Here is a 15208-nt window from a genome sequence, read left to right as displayed (position 1 = left end):
ATGTATGATGACAGCAGACATGCCTTGGAGCAAGATTTTGATTTTGATGTTGTTTATTGGCAGAGGTCACAATAGAGAGCCACACCTTGCTTTTATTCACTTATTATGAGAACCGGGACGTTTAATCTTATCACAGATGCGAGGTACTGTTGTTTTTAAGCCCTATGGAAAGAATTGATATGTAGAATCTTCAGAGATCCGAAGTAACGTCCTTGTCCAGGAAAATGAAAGATTTGCTTAAATATCACCTCTAGAGGGAGGGTGAAGGTTAGGGAGAGAAGGCTGAATCAACATTTGGCGTTTCCTTCTGACCCCTCTCTCTTTTATCCACTCTGCGCTATGTCCTGAAAGACAGTATATTTATGAATTATTTATCTATGTTTGAAAATATTAAACTTGTGATGTCCTTGTCCCGTGTCTTATCTCCAAGGGCATCATAAGAAGCTGCGGAGAAAAAAAAAAAAAACACACAAAAGCGATGGAAGGCGCAAGTCGTAAAATAGCCTCAGACGGCATTTAAATCTTTGAACATGCGTATGACATCAGTTATGTTTCATCTCGGACAGTAGAAGTGTCCAAAACGCATGATGTATTGTGTTTGGATCAATGCTGGATTGTTCTGCGTTCCACAAAAACCTTCACTGGGCCTGCAGGAAGGACAGAGTCTGTATCAACTACACTGTTAACACTGTCTTAGTATTCAGCATCAACGTGGCATGTGACACGCATTATTGAACCGCAGCCCGCAGATGAAGAAAACATGGATGATGTTTCTATGAAGGCATGATAAGAGCTACACAGGAAGATTTGTTTTTCTAAAATGGGATCAAAAGTCAAATGAATGCTGGGATGAAAGTGAGGTGTACTAGGGAATCAAAATTGTTAGGTAACTTAATTTATTTACTGGCGATTGGTTAAAATTGCTCAATATTGATTGGTGAATTACTGGTATTTAATTTGTGTTTACGAATGAAGCCCTTCATATCTTTCCCTTCTTGGCTTCCACGTGCTAAACTACCCATTCTTACCTAACAAGCCTTTATCCCCCAATTTTTGCATTGATTCATTGATTGTTTTGTATGATGATGTACAGTATGTATGCATGATTGTATGTATGATGTGAAGTAGCCTATGCTGTGTATGGAACTGATGTTTTTATTAAGTGACACAGCAACACAGAGTCCAAGACAAATTTCCCCCCCAGGACAATAAAAGTATATCTTAACTTATCAATTCCAATTTCTTTCATAGTGATTAGAAAGGACTGTTACCATAAAGTAAAGGGACATAACATGGCCACTTTACCCTCTGAGGCTAGTGTATTTTGTCTACTACAACCTCCATTACATATAGATGTACTGTATATCTCTGGCATTTAGCTGACGCTCTTATCCAGAGTGAGAAGGATCAATGTCTTGCTCAAAGGCACTCCAACAGGACATGTTGTTGATAGGGATTGAACCTGTGACTTCTCCAGCCCATATCAATACTTAGACAAATGCCATACTTTGCATGTTTTCAGTAAACAGCCAGGAATAGAAATGCAAGCCCGTGAGATTTATTTTTATTTTTATTAGATAAAACCATGCTGCATTGTCCTTGATAACATCATGAGAAATGTTGGACAATGCAGAAACAGGCATTTGCTAAACCTTTATTGTGGGAAAAGGAATTGTCAGTGATAATATTTCCAAGCAAGTATCAAGCAAGGAGAGCGAGGGTTATGGGAAGAGAAAATAGTACATCACCCACTGATAGCAAGCATACTCCCTTTTATTATTATTTTCTCTCTAATGATAGTGCACATTATGAGACTTTTATCCTATCTTCAAGCACCAGTACTGCTAGTGGGGACATTCTAGCTGTTCCTCTGCGTTTCTTGCCATTTGTTTGCTAAAAGTATTTGTTTGCAAGATGAATGGCTGCACTGGCAGGCGAGATGACAGCCTACACGAAGATGATATTGAATTGATTTCTGAAATGTTGCAGAACGGACTGCTTGATGTGTACCACGAGACATGAATAATAAAAATTCTATTAAAAAGCTCTTGAATGGCTGACACTGGAATATTATTTGTGATGATTAATTTTCTTCAGTCATTATAAAGGGGAGTTGGCATCAGATTGCCTCTGACAAAATTGCTTTTCATTCCCTGGTGAATACCCTCAGTATGCTTTTTGAGAGCACAAAACCATATTTCTCAGCACAATATTATGTCAAGATAGGCCCTGAAAAAGACAAGCATAGGCCTTGCTCATGTATCACCTCATTAGTACTACAAAATCTTAAGTGTTTCACCTGGTGAAACATACTGGCATACTGGATACATTTCAATAGTGAGGAATTTCAGGTTTGTTTAAATCCAGTTCATGCAATTCTGAAATGTGATTGGCATTGCAATTATGAATTTAGAAAATAGCCTGTAAGTGACTGTCAGTTGTGGTTTTCCAGTTAATGAATTTGATTAACTGTATTTTGAAGGAGTGTAGGCTGACATTTCAGTTTGTTGCTTGAAGGCAGTTTTTCAGATTCTTGAAGTACATTATTCTGTACAGCGACTGAATACTCATTATTCTGTTATGAATTTGCTATGTACTTAATCCTAAACACTTCAACAAGTTGAAATCAAGTTCAACGATTTGCATTTATAATTTTTTTCTTTTCAGCCAAACATTTTCAGTTGTCTACTGTAAATTTGTAAAAAGAAAGTCTGGACAGCAAAAATCAACACATGCATTTAAAAGCCAATTATAAAGCTCTTGATTACTGTGGAACATCCTTCGCTATTAGTGCTTCTCTCACAGTGTTTCTTGGGATTTACATTTGCCGTTAAACAGTTGTGTAGTGGTAAGATTCCCCACTGGCCAAGTGTAAAGCCTTTCCTAGAGATTCAAGCTTTCTCTGTGCAGTACAGTGTGCTGTGACTCGGGGCGGCACAGTGGCTCAGTGGTTTGCCCTGTTGTGTCACATCAAGAAGGATGTGGGTTTGGTCACTGGCCCGGCTTGTGAAGTTTTCATGTTCTCCTCGTGTTCATGTGGATCTTCTTTGCACGCTCCAATTTCCTCCCACAGTCCAAAGACATGCAAATTAGGTGGATTGGAGACCCTAGATTGCCCATAGGGATGAATGTGTCTGTCTGTCTGTGTTGGCCCTGTGATTGGCTGAAGACATGTCGTCTGTAGTATGCTGAGTATGCTGGGATAGGCTCCCTGAAAAGGTAGTGAAAATGAATGACTGCGTATGGTGTGACTTCTGAATTACTGGGGTTTTCAACAAATATGATCTATGTCGTATCCAAAGATATGTCCTAAAGATGTATATTTTGTCCATATTTGATCAGATTTGGTATATGTCAACAAAACCCTGAATATGTATTGGAAATTTTATGTATTCTCTAGAGATACTGGAGTAAAAATATGACTTTCAGTCATATATGAACTCAATCAACAACTGTATTTTTTTGTGCAATGAAACATACAGATATTTGCCACAGATACAATTAATATTCTAGAAAAATATTGAGCTCAGATATTTCCCACACATGACATAAGGTCATATTCGGAACACATACATGACAAAAATAAGATGTATGTGGCATCCTAGCATGATATATGTCCTCAAGATGTATATTGAGTCCATATTTGAGAAGATATGACAGCAAAACTCCGAACATGCATTAGACTTGATCTGTATTGTAGAATTTCAGTGATATCCAATCCTACTATGTATGTGTTCATGTTTACTGTTTCCCTGACTAATCCTCTCCTGAAACATAAAGCATCTGTTTCGTTCCTCATCCACACTCCCTTCCTGTATTTTCTCCCTCTGTAGAACTACTCCAGTCAGGGCAGAGGCAGCAACGGCGGCGGAGGAGGCGGAGTCGGGGACGAAGACTACGAGATTCCCCCCATCACGCCCCCCAACCACGCCGACCCCTCTCTGCTGCACCTCATGGAGCACGAGACAGGTTACCCCTTCCACTCCCTGCCTCACAACGGCCTGCTCAACCCCTACTCCTACCCGGAGCTGCCCGCCCTCATGATGTCCAACATGCTGGGCCAGGACACACACCTCCTTTCAGGGCCTATGCACTCGGTGAGTACTCCTTCTGTCTGTCCCTTTTCAGGTCTGGACCTTCGTGTTCGTATAAGTCAAGAGCTGTAGAAGTCCACTAGTCCACTTGGTCGGAGGGTCGGAAGTTAGCTGAAAATTTAGCGAAAAATTTCCACTGGAGGTTAGGTCTGGGCGATATTGACAAAGCCAAATATCACAATATTTTAGACCGAATACCTCAATATCGATAATGTGACGATATGTTGGGGATGAGTATTTGTCCTTTCAGAAGATATTTACACACTAGAAAATTCAGAAAATTAGTAATGATCATTAATGTGTAATCAGTAATAAGTAATGTGGATATGATGAGCAGGTAAAGCCAATCATTGTTCATTTTACTCAGCCAGAACAGGCTAATAAGTTCAGAAAATAGTATCACTTTACTGTAACACAGCCTTTAAGACCAGGAAGAAGTAACATTTAAGTTATTTCACAATATTACCATAACCAAAATCCCAGACGATATCTAGTCTCGTATCACGATATCGAAATTATACGACGTATCGCCTACTGGAGGTTGCACGTGTTTCTGTAATGGTGCTATGCCACTGTTTCCAAAAATTATGAGTCTTATCTGTTATTGTGTAAATGAAGCTATGAAGCATCTAACTCATCTTTAAAGATGAAATGTTGCCTTTGAAGCTCAGATTTTATTTCTAATCTGTGTACCATTGTTAATATTCTGAGACCTATTTTTTTGTAATAACAGCAAAGCGTTCTTCTATCAATTAGAGGGATAATGAGCCCAGTTAGAGGCCAAGGAATCTGAGACAGTGAAGTCTGAAGTAGGCCTAAGCCGATACATGCAACATTTATACATTCAGAGAGCTGCTGCCTCCTTAACACCCAGACCTTTGCAGCAGAGCCCCTTTAATATCTATTCAGCCGCGCAACTCAAAGATTTCATTGCCTCAAAGTGAGCCGAGAAAGAGAGCAAGAAACTCTGTGCTGCACATTTTCATTCGTTATGATCGGCAAAGCAAAAAAAGGAGGGGTGGGTGGGTGGGGGGGGGCAGGTTTTCAACAGAAAATCTTGAAGGGGAGGGGGGGGGGAAGGGATCTCCCTTGTCAGCTACTTTTTCTTTTCAAAAGGATGCAGAGGACCCTGCTCCCCCCTCCAGTAAAGCGACTTTTTCTTGTGTTAAACATGCTTCAGACTGAACATGCAAACACCCCTGGCGAACACATTCAAATGCTTTAATCATAGAATCGAACCAGATGAATTATAGATGGCCTGTGTAGTGAATTATTCAACGTTATATACTTTCATCTGACATAAATATTACTTTTTTCTCTCTGCCCTCCATCATGAATATTTATGCTTTAATGTGAGCATCCGTGGCATTTATCCTCCGTTAATCAGGTCTTATGTGATTTTCAGAATCAAACTGCATAAGTTGCAGGCTACATTTTCTGTGGGTGGTAGCTAAGGCCTCCATTAAAGCCAGTCTTCAGGATTAGGTCACAATCCAGTGGCTACTGAGCTGAATATGCTTGGTGCATCAAAAAGATACTGTTGACTGGAACATTTACTGTGGATCTGCTTTGTAGCGTTATTAGTGAGGGTCAAAAGGCTGGCTAACTGTAATCTCTGTAATTTGGATGAGTTGATTTTAATAGATGACAACGTTTAGACATTTTTGCAAAGGTGTGTGTGTCTGTTAACATGCTGTGTACTTCTGTGTGTCATGGCCGTATACGAGTGCATGTAACAAAGCAGGTCTCCTCGGCCAATAATATTTCAGAAGGAGGCAGAGAGGCAGTGCCTGGTTTTTAAACAGCTTTTGTTTCACCTTTGCAATTATTTATTTTCAAATAGCCCTTCAGGGTAATGTTCCATTTTCTTATTTCACACCCCCTTTTCTCATAAATGAACCGTCATTGCAATAAATCACCGCACAAACAGAGACTTGCACACACTGTGAAAGGTCCAAAGATTTATGTAACACATTCATGTTTCCCACTTCCACATTTTAGTACTACTCTAGCAGAGCCTGGCTAATAATAGCCGCTATTAATATTTCCTGTTGCCTAGCAACCCCTGCAAGTAATAGCTTACTCTGGAAAAATAGATGACCGATAAGGAAGAAGAAGGGGGGTGGTGGGGTTGGAGGGGGGGGATTCAATTCATTTATTATCTCCTGGGACAAGAGGAGCTTATTTCTGAGGCTGAGGAATAGGAAAGTAGGCTGTATATTGAGAAATATTTTAAAGCAATTGAAGATGAGGTTATTTTCATTTTGGTTCCATTAGGGATGTTTCATTTGACGTTTCCCCAACAAAGTCAATTAACCTTAATTTCGTACTGATAAAAGTGTAATAAGGGAGATTGAATTTATGTCTGCTGAATGCTTAAAGAAAAATACGGGTGGATGGAAATAGGCAGTCAGCCTCAGAGTAACCAGGGGTCGGAAATGAAGACAGGCTTTTACATTCGTCCTGCTGTTTTTACAAAAGCCGTACGGTAAACCCACAAAATTGGAAGAGATAGGTAGAACACTAAACCACTAATCGTTCAACAGTCTTCTTTCAACGTCGCTGAGGAAGCAGATAAAAAGTCAACAACAGAACCTTAAGGATACACTACCCTACAATGAAAGCTATCCTACAGTGCACATATAAACCTCCTACAAATACAAGCTCAGCTGGAGCAACAGATACGCTTCATCTCAAGGGATGATGTTGCTGGTTTTTGTACAACATTTAGCCTAAGGCTAAAGCTCTGTAAACTTCTCCCTGCTTTGGGATTCTCTTTTTTCAGCGCACATCGATCCTACAGCAAACACAGTTAAATCATTACAGCACTGAGAGCAGTGGATTGACCATCATCATCATACTGCATAGGCACACAGTTTTGTGTTTGGTTAGTCCTGGTAGCTTAAACATCTGTGAATTCTGTTCATCTGACATTGGTTATGTTATAAAGTTGAGATTTCAGACCGACAGAACAGTCTATGTTTCTGTTAGGGATCTGTTTTTTTCAGCATTTCTGAATTCATTGTGTCTGACAACCTCCTCCTTCCCATTTAATTATGACAGCTCAGGCAGCAGAAGTATTAGCTGCTGAATCAAAAGATATGTAGCAGATGGGAAAATGTGTGTCAAGAAACATGCAATGAGTATTAGGTAAATTTCAGTGCGTGTACATTTGATATACGTAGAGGTTTTGATTCTCCTTTTTACTTTCAGCTGTCAGATCCATCGCTGTGTTTGGGTGTGGAGGGTGACGCTTACTGTGGCAGTCACATATTGCTCATAATAGTCTTTACTGCCAGTTTTGAACTATTTCTCAAATGTTAAATCGCTCGGTTTACAAGGACTCAAATGAACAGACGGATAAACAACAAGGTTATAAAAGAAACAGCTGTCATTCAGTGCTGTTTCTCTTAACTCCACCCCACAGCGCTGACCTGCTCTCTCAGCTCCTTTGAATCAAGGCAGAAAAGAGCCAAGTCCTGGATGACTGGATACTGTGAAATGTAACATTCTGTCGTGTGAATGCTTATTACTGAGGGAGAATCCCTATCTCACCCTAAGCTGTCAGCCTTTCTGCCACCCCGGCGCTGGGGGGAGAGGGAGCACCCAGGGGTCTCATGTTCAACAGGCCCCCTGGTTCTCCAGGTCTGGCTGGTGCTATAGCAAAGGGGAGATGCCAGCGAGATCTGTCTCTTTGGAGAAAAAAAAAAAAAAGAAAAAGGAGGGAACTCTGAAGCAGACGGTAATGAGGGGTCGTGGAGGGGTTTGCAGAACGGCCCCAACATGGAGCCTTGTGGGACGCCGACACGTTTAAATATTGAAACAGAGCACCAGCCCCTGTCTCATTACCGGTGTAATGAGGCTGGTTTGGGGAAAAAGCCCCCGCCGCCAAAAAAGCAGCTGCCAATTCTGCAAGTTTATGTCGCACATCAAGTCACATGATTCATATTGGGGATTTGTTCAATCTTGTTAAACATGCGGTGCTAGATTGCTATTTTTGGCAGGGTGTGTATGTCACTAACAGACCACAGGCAGCACACATTTAAGACTCTGCTGTGTAGAGATAGTGACAAGCCAAGTTATTGCTGATTATGGATAATTGTCAGTTGAAAATGGCGCTTTGTTACAAAAGTAAGGTTATGGTTGCATTCGTTTTGACTTTTGAAAACAATGCTCACCTAATCTAGGCCTATATTAAAAAGTACAACACAGAAATGCATTCAGTCCTTGTGGCGCACTGTATTTTAGCTAGAGATTTTGATTATGTGTGTGACTGTGTGTGCATTGGTGTGTGTGTGTGTGTGCATGGATGCATGAATGTGTGACAGTACATTTGTACAGTACTGTGGCATACACACACAAATGTGAACTGTCCTATACACATTTGTGTGTGTATGCTTACCTGTGGTTCGCGTGTCTAGGTCCGTGTGTGTGTGTGTGTGTGTGTGTGTGTGTGTGTGTACATCTGCTTGTATCCATATGTGCCCGTGTTTTCAAGATCAATTTTTGTCAGAGCCAGTGATTGCTACAAGGTTATGTGAGCTTGACTTAATTTGACTTCATTTAATCTGCTAAAGGAAATTTATTTTGCATCACTTGGCATTTAGGACATAGACAGCGAGGGAAAAGGCCACAACCATTTTAATACAGTGACATAAAAACTATATTGACGGCTGTGGTTATTGACAGTGCCAGAATAGGTAGATGGAGGCTGAATCAACCCTTTAAAAAGGTCACAATAAGTCTATCAGCATTATATACAAATCCATTTGCTAACATCTTAGAGCAGTGATATTCAAACCGCTCAGAATTGAAAATGCATAAGAAAAGCGATACAAAGAATAGAAGAGAAGGAAGTTTCCACAATATAATCTGTAGTATACACACAGTGAAATGCATTGCGTTTTGGGCCATCTTGTGGCCTAAGGTACAAACCATGTACTTGCACTGTTGTATGTTTGAATCTGGCATATGACCTTTGCATCATGTTATCCCCCTTCTCTCCCATTTTTCCTGTCACTTTTTAACACATACTATGTAATAAGAAGAAATGCCTTAAAATAATCTCTTTAAAAAAAAAAATTTGACACTGAAAATTGCAGTTTGACGTGACTTCACATACTCAATGCAGCCGGATTACTTGTGTTTTTTAAATTGAAACAGCAATCTTTTTTCCAGTGTAGGCTTTAGACATATCTCATATGACCTGCTTGCTCTGTTGCCTTTCACTGGGATAGATATGACATCTTGGTGACGTTCCCAGATAAATCACTTTTTGTAACAGAAGAAATGTTTTCTGTTGTGGCTTTTCATTTTACAAAAAGACAGATGCCCTTCAGTGCTACTCTCCCCAACAGGGGCGAACAATGTGTCTTGTAGTTGTCAAGAGAAATGACAACAAGATAATTGGTAGGGCACTCCTATTCGTTTAAAGTGAAACAAATAGGTTTCCAAAGAGAATTGTGCTTTAAAAAGTAAAGCTTTGTTTTGTGCAGCTTATTATGCAGGGGTTGGAGTGAAGTAATGAAGAGGAGTATTAACGGATTGAGCATTAAAAACAAATGAGCATTCATTGCAGTTCATGAATATTCATGCCACTAATTCAAATAACCTTAGGCGACTGTTACGACTAATGAATATTTAAAACAGCATGGTCATAGAGATTTGAGCATTGCATTACAGCTGACTTTCTAGAATCATGTACAAGGGTAAACAGTTACGATAGGGGGAAAGCAGATTTAAGTGGTGATCAAAATACGTCTGCTTTGGGAAAAATATCTTATGTTGTACATTAGTTCTGGGCCATTGAAGTTCAGTAAGTAGAGTGTGATGGCATACAAGAGGACAAGAAGGTGAAGAATAGGCTGGAAAAAAAAAAAATCTTAGTTCGGAGCTTGTATTCTGACCTCAAACCTTTCGAGCCGGCCCGGGCAGCACGGGTTGAAGGGAGGGAGAGGAAAGGCGGCCGCAGCGCAGTACTTGACAGGCCGGGACTCGCCCCCAGAGGGACCCGAGGGGCGACTAAACATGTTTGTTTTTACTACGCCGGTTTTGAAATACGCCCGGCACCCCTCGCACGCCGTAAGTGGGAGAATCCCGCCCGTCTCTGCCCACTTAAAAGGGGGCCTCGGCTGCTTCCTTTGAGGGATCAGTGTGGTGACTCGTCCTCCTCGCCACCACCGCAACGCTAATTAGGCCCACCACAAAGCCAGCCTGTGGGGATAATGTCCCATTATTAGAGTCATTTGTTTCAATTAACCGCTCTGTGATTCTACAATAGCACGGCGCAGCCCAGCGCAAAGAAGCCATTACTCTCGCCCGGGGAACCACTGAGGTTTGGGGCGAGCGTGTTTGTGAGAAGGTTAGGGATACCTGCTTTTGCCAGCGGTAGTGCTGCCAGGCTCCGCATACTGCACAGTCACCGCTGTCAACACTGCAGAGTTGATACAGCGGCACTGTGGCAGCGAGGAGCGAAGGTCGCCTTATTCATATCTCTCCTAGACTGTATCCAGACAATAATAAGCAATTAGATTCTATTTACTGGCTTTTGTTTTTGAGATGTTCATATTTCTCATTCTTCTGCGCTTCAGTGAGAATTGATTGAAGATTACAGGGGATTGTTGACTTGAGTGCGGACCTCTGAGAACTTGTGGGTTGTTCTTTTTTCCCTGTTCTATGCAGAGAGCATTGCGGTTTGACTGAATTACTATTCTGCTACTGTATAGTTATGCTGCTCTTCTCATTTTTAGACTGGAATCAGGTTACTTTCAGAGACAATGTCTTTGAGTGAGGCTCTCTATTTCACGTTAGCGCCGGGGATGCTGCTGTAACTCTACAAATCCTCATGGTTTGTCTGCTGTGCTATATTTGAGGAATTTTACTCACCTTTGACAATGTCTTTTCATCAGACAAGCCCACGTCTGTGGTCAAACAAAGCAGGTTGCTCTGACAACAACAATTCCCAACTCCCCCCCCCATCTGTGACTATACCCTGGATGACAATTAGCATATAGTACCTATGGCAACCAGCAAGCAGCCCTTCATAATAGCTTTTTGTAATGTTTGTGCACTGGCATACTGTCTTCTGTTGGTCACAGCTGGAGGCTGAAAGAGAGAGGCAAGGGAGAGAGTTATACTGGTTGTAGGTTGCATAAGGTATGAGCATGTAAGAGATGATGATTGTGTGACTAAGCTACCTGACGTGAGAGGAATAAAGTTTATGAATATGTAACCCCATAATGGCTTTGACGTCAGTTCTAGAGTGAGTCTTCAAGCAGCAAAGAGCGGAGATGAATTACCACCGTCCTACATACATAATAAGAAAAAAAATAGTTTAGTCGAATGATTTCGTGGGAGATCACTCTTGGGAGATGACTTCCTGGTCATTTGCATGCTGTTGTTATCAGCTATAAGGTTCACTGAGAAGTGCTTTGGTTTATTTGGACTCACATGACACTTAGCGCTAACAGCAATAGTGCCAAGACGCATATCAACTCAAAATGCCCCAGAATACAATATTTTAGAGTACTTTTCTTCCCTTTCAGCACTAGATAATGGAAACTTCGATTGATACCAAGAGGTTGCTGCCCTGTGATGCCTCTGTTGCCAAGCTCTCTCTCATTGGCTTTCTCCCCCCGCTGCGCGGATGTTTACAAAGAGACATCACCAGCTCACATTAAAGGGTCCAAGTTGTCCCCTCGGGCTGTTGCTATGGAAATAACCCTGCTATGGTCGCCCATTCATGTTTGATTAATTGTTTTTTCCTTTCAGTGCTGTTCCCTCTACAAAGACCTCATCATAGGGACATTTCATCTCGAAAACAAACAATAGGAAAAGATGAATATATCCAAATCCATTTTTATTTTAACTTTTAGATGTTTCCTCTTTCTGCTTTGGGGACTTTTTGCACTGTTCTGTAGTGATACAGTCTTAGAAATTGTCTTAGTAGTAGTATTAATATTGATAGAGCCTTGTCTGTGAAGCCACACAATCAAAAAGTCACGTTTTTTGTGTCCCTACCTGGACCGAATATAAGCATTTTGCCTTTTTCCCTCCTAAATTGCACTGTGTAATGCCGAGCTACAGCAACCCACTGGGGCCAATTAGGATGCCAGCAGAGCCAGGAAGTGCGTAGCAGATGCTTTTGCCACTATTTATTAAAATCCAATCTGCGGGGGCCCCTCCAACAGCTCGTTAAACTGGCGTTAATCTAATTAGCTCTCACTTGCCACTGTTTTCACCACATTACCAAATACAAGGGCCTCGACTTTGCAATTTAGGCTGATTAAGTAGGTCCAATGCTGCAAGGCAAGGCTTGTAGGGAGGAGCTCCTTAGAGCTGTCAGTCATTTTACAGAGTGAGCTAAATCATGCAGAATATTTCAGCTATGGCTTTAGGCTTGAGTTGGAATTAAGAAGTATCTGCATTGGGAATATTGGTTGAAATCAGACCCACCTTGCCAGCTCAGTAGTGCAAGCCTACATGTCTGCGGAAAACACTAACTAAACATTCCACATCATAAAAACTGTGTATATTTGCCATGGCACGGTACCAGAACTGGATACAAATTCCATAATGGGCTCTTTCGGGTCTATACAATTCCCACTGATATTCTTTCTTGTCTTGTAGATCATGACCATGAATCTACACTTCCGGTTCATTATTGTTAGGGCCAAGCTATATTTTTATTTGATGAGTGCTGCTCTCTGGACCGGTGCCTGGTTCTACTCAGCGATCTGTGCCGCGGCTTTGACATGCAGTCCTGCTCATTGCTTACAGATGGGCAGTATGACATGGAGCTGTAATGGCTTCCAGATGAGAGAAGTACAGTATATGTTTTAAGCCTTCATGGTATAGGTGATGGGAATACTGAAAGACAGCACTAACACAGGGGTGATTGGAAAAAAATACTTTTTAGGTGCAAAGAAATCACTCAAATTGTACTGACAGGTAGCATGAGGATCTATAGATCTATAAAAAACTAAAACAACCTTCATTTCAGGTTAATGATCACACTGTAAAATATTGAGCCAATATCAGGATTTTAGAAACAATATTCTTTCTTTTTTTTTTTTTTTTTTTTTTTTTCTGTGCTACACATTTCTCACGATCCTACTGTATGAAACCATGAAAGTGTATTTATTTTGCATTTCAGCTACAACATGGACAGGCATGCTTAGTTTGGAGAAGCCTGCATCATTCAAATCTCAAACAGCTTTGTTTACATTCTCATCATGCCTGCCGACATTTTGTAAGTCAACAGACTGGACAGTGTTATGTACAGGTGCACTTCTGAAATGCTAGGCACAAAGGTAATCATAATCTAAATAATGCTTAAATGCATGTAAAAAAAAAAATTCTAAATGTAAGCTCAAGCTCCTACCCTAATTATGGAAACATAACAAAGACTTGCTTACTTTTTCTCAAAAGCCTCTCCAATATTTATTCTCTTTCTTCACTCCGGAGCCATCTGATCGTACGGTCGGTGCCAAATTAAAATGTAACACAAACTGGACAGGACTGAAAGCATGTTGCCGTGCATTTTAAATAAATCACTATGATGTTTCCTGAGGCAGGTTGAAACAATACAGAAAAAAAACTTTGGGTAGTATTTAATTTGGGATGACCACATTTCACTTTCTATCTCGACTGCAGCCTCGTGAGCTGCAGTTCGTGGAAAAGCATGTGCCACAAAAATGTTTGTCGTAGTACACAATTTTCGGGAACCCACTATTTGCTCAAGGCTGCCGGGTTTCAGCTAGCGGTGATGAAAATTACAGAAAAGTTATTTATGGTACCTTGAAATTACATTATTCTCACTGCTGTTCTAACCATGCCCATTTATCTATTTATAAACCCACAAAGGCTTAGAGTCTGTAACAGCTGCACTAAGCAGCGCTCCTCTCCAGTGTGCTGGTGTGGAGAGGTGCAGGCTTGTGCGGGTGAAGAGCTCTATTCCAATATGCTATATATCCATTTTGGAAAAATAGCATTATCATTAATATCATTAATGAAAGTACCCCAGTCAATATCTCTAAAATATAGAGTATCCAGTCTAGTGCTATCGTTTTTCAGCCAAGGCCTTAAGTTACCCACTGTACTCAACATAGCCATCGATTTAATCATTTTGTCAGAGTAGGTGTCACTTTTTTCAGTTGGTGGATGAGATCATTTTGCGATGAACCCGTGTTTTTACAATTGGTCTAATATGTAAATTCTGTAAAGATGAATTTGTAACCCACTTTGGATGGTCGCCATAAGGTGTTCACGGTCATCTGCAAATGTGAAAACAAACTTGATATATGACACACAAACAAGTTTTACCAAAGCTGAAGGACAATTGCAGTTTTGATTCCTAGAATGAGTCATAAGCTTTATTCAGGCCTCAAGCATAACATAAAAGGTTCATGTTATCTGAGGTTTGGATTCAACATTTGGGCTACTTTGGGAAGGAAAAAGCTGTGTATGTTTAATGCGGGCTCATCACAGAAAAACTCTCCAACTTGGGTATTTTTTTTCCCACAGTTAAATCTTTCTTTTTTTTTTTATTCAGTCAGTCCTTGACGAAAGATTACTCCACTACCAATCTTTGATTGAAGTTCTTGAACTGTTATTTTAAAGAGTCTCTTCTGTAGTGAGATCAGCCGCTGAGTAGTGCTCGTACCTCGTCTAGCTCTTCAGGCCGTTCGCACATTCAGCCTTATTTTTCACTGCAAAAAAAATAACATGTAAAAAGTGATTATCGCGTTTTCTGTGGCTACTTCCACACTAATTGTGATAACACGGTGAAAGCCAAGGCTGTTTCTATTTATTTTTTTGCCCATTTCACATTTGTTTGGCTTGAGGTCCATGGAACATCCTTGTCTAAACTTTAGAGCTGGATATTCACATTTATATTTGATTTACAGTGTCGTGTACATTACGTGCACGATGCTTTAAGTGGATCTGTGCATCACCTCTCTGAGTTTTTCCTGTTTGTTTTTTACGGCCTTTTGAAATCGATACTCCGCGCCGCACTCTCCACTTTGCTGCTCAGTGTATACGATGATGATGCATATATTAGGGGAGCTGGGATCAGGCGAACGCTCCCGCACTCTCCCACACTGTACTCTGGT

The 15208-nt window shown here is 40.8% G+C and overlaps 1 protein-coding gene across 2 annotated transcripts in view; it reads left to right on the top strand.

The window, feature by feature from the left end:
* The window catches only part of LOC139918121 (TOX high mobility group box family member 2-like), a 73618-nt gene that overhangs the window by 44916 nt on the left and 13494 nt on the right, over window positions 1–15208 (top strand). For both annotated transcript variants that reach the window (XM_071907401.2, XM_071907400.2), the window contains one exon: window positions 3834–4097. In XM_071907401.2, the coding sequence (XP_071763502.1) occupies window positions 3834–4097 (264 nt within the window). The remainder of the gene's footprint in view (window positions 1–3833; window positions 4098–15208) is intronic.

This window comes from Centroberyx gerrardi, chromosome 14 (assembly GCF_048128805.1).
Source record: "Centroberyx gerrardi isolate f3 chromosome 14, fCenGer3.hap1.cur.20231027, whole genome shotgun sequence".
NCBI lineage: Eukaryota > Metazoa > Chordata > Actinopteri > Beryciformes > Berycidae > Centroberyx > Centroberyx gerrardi.
This window is presented reverse-complemented; position numbering and strand designations above follow the sequence as displayed.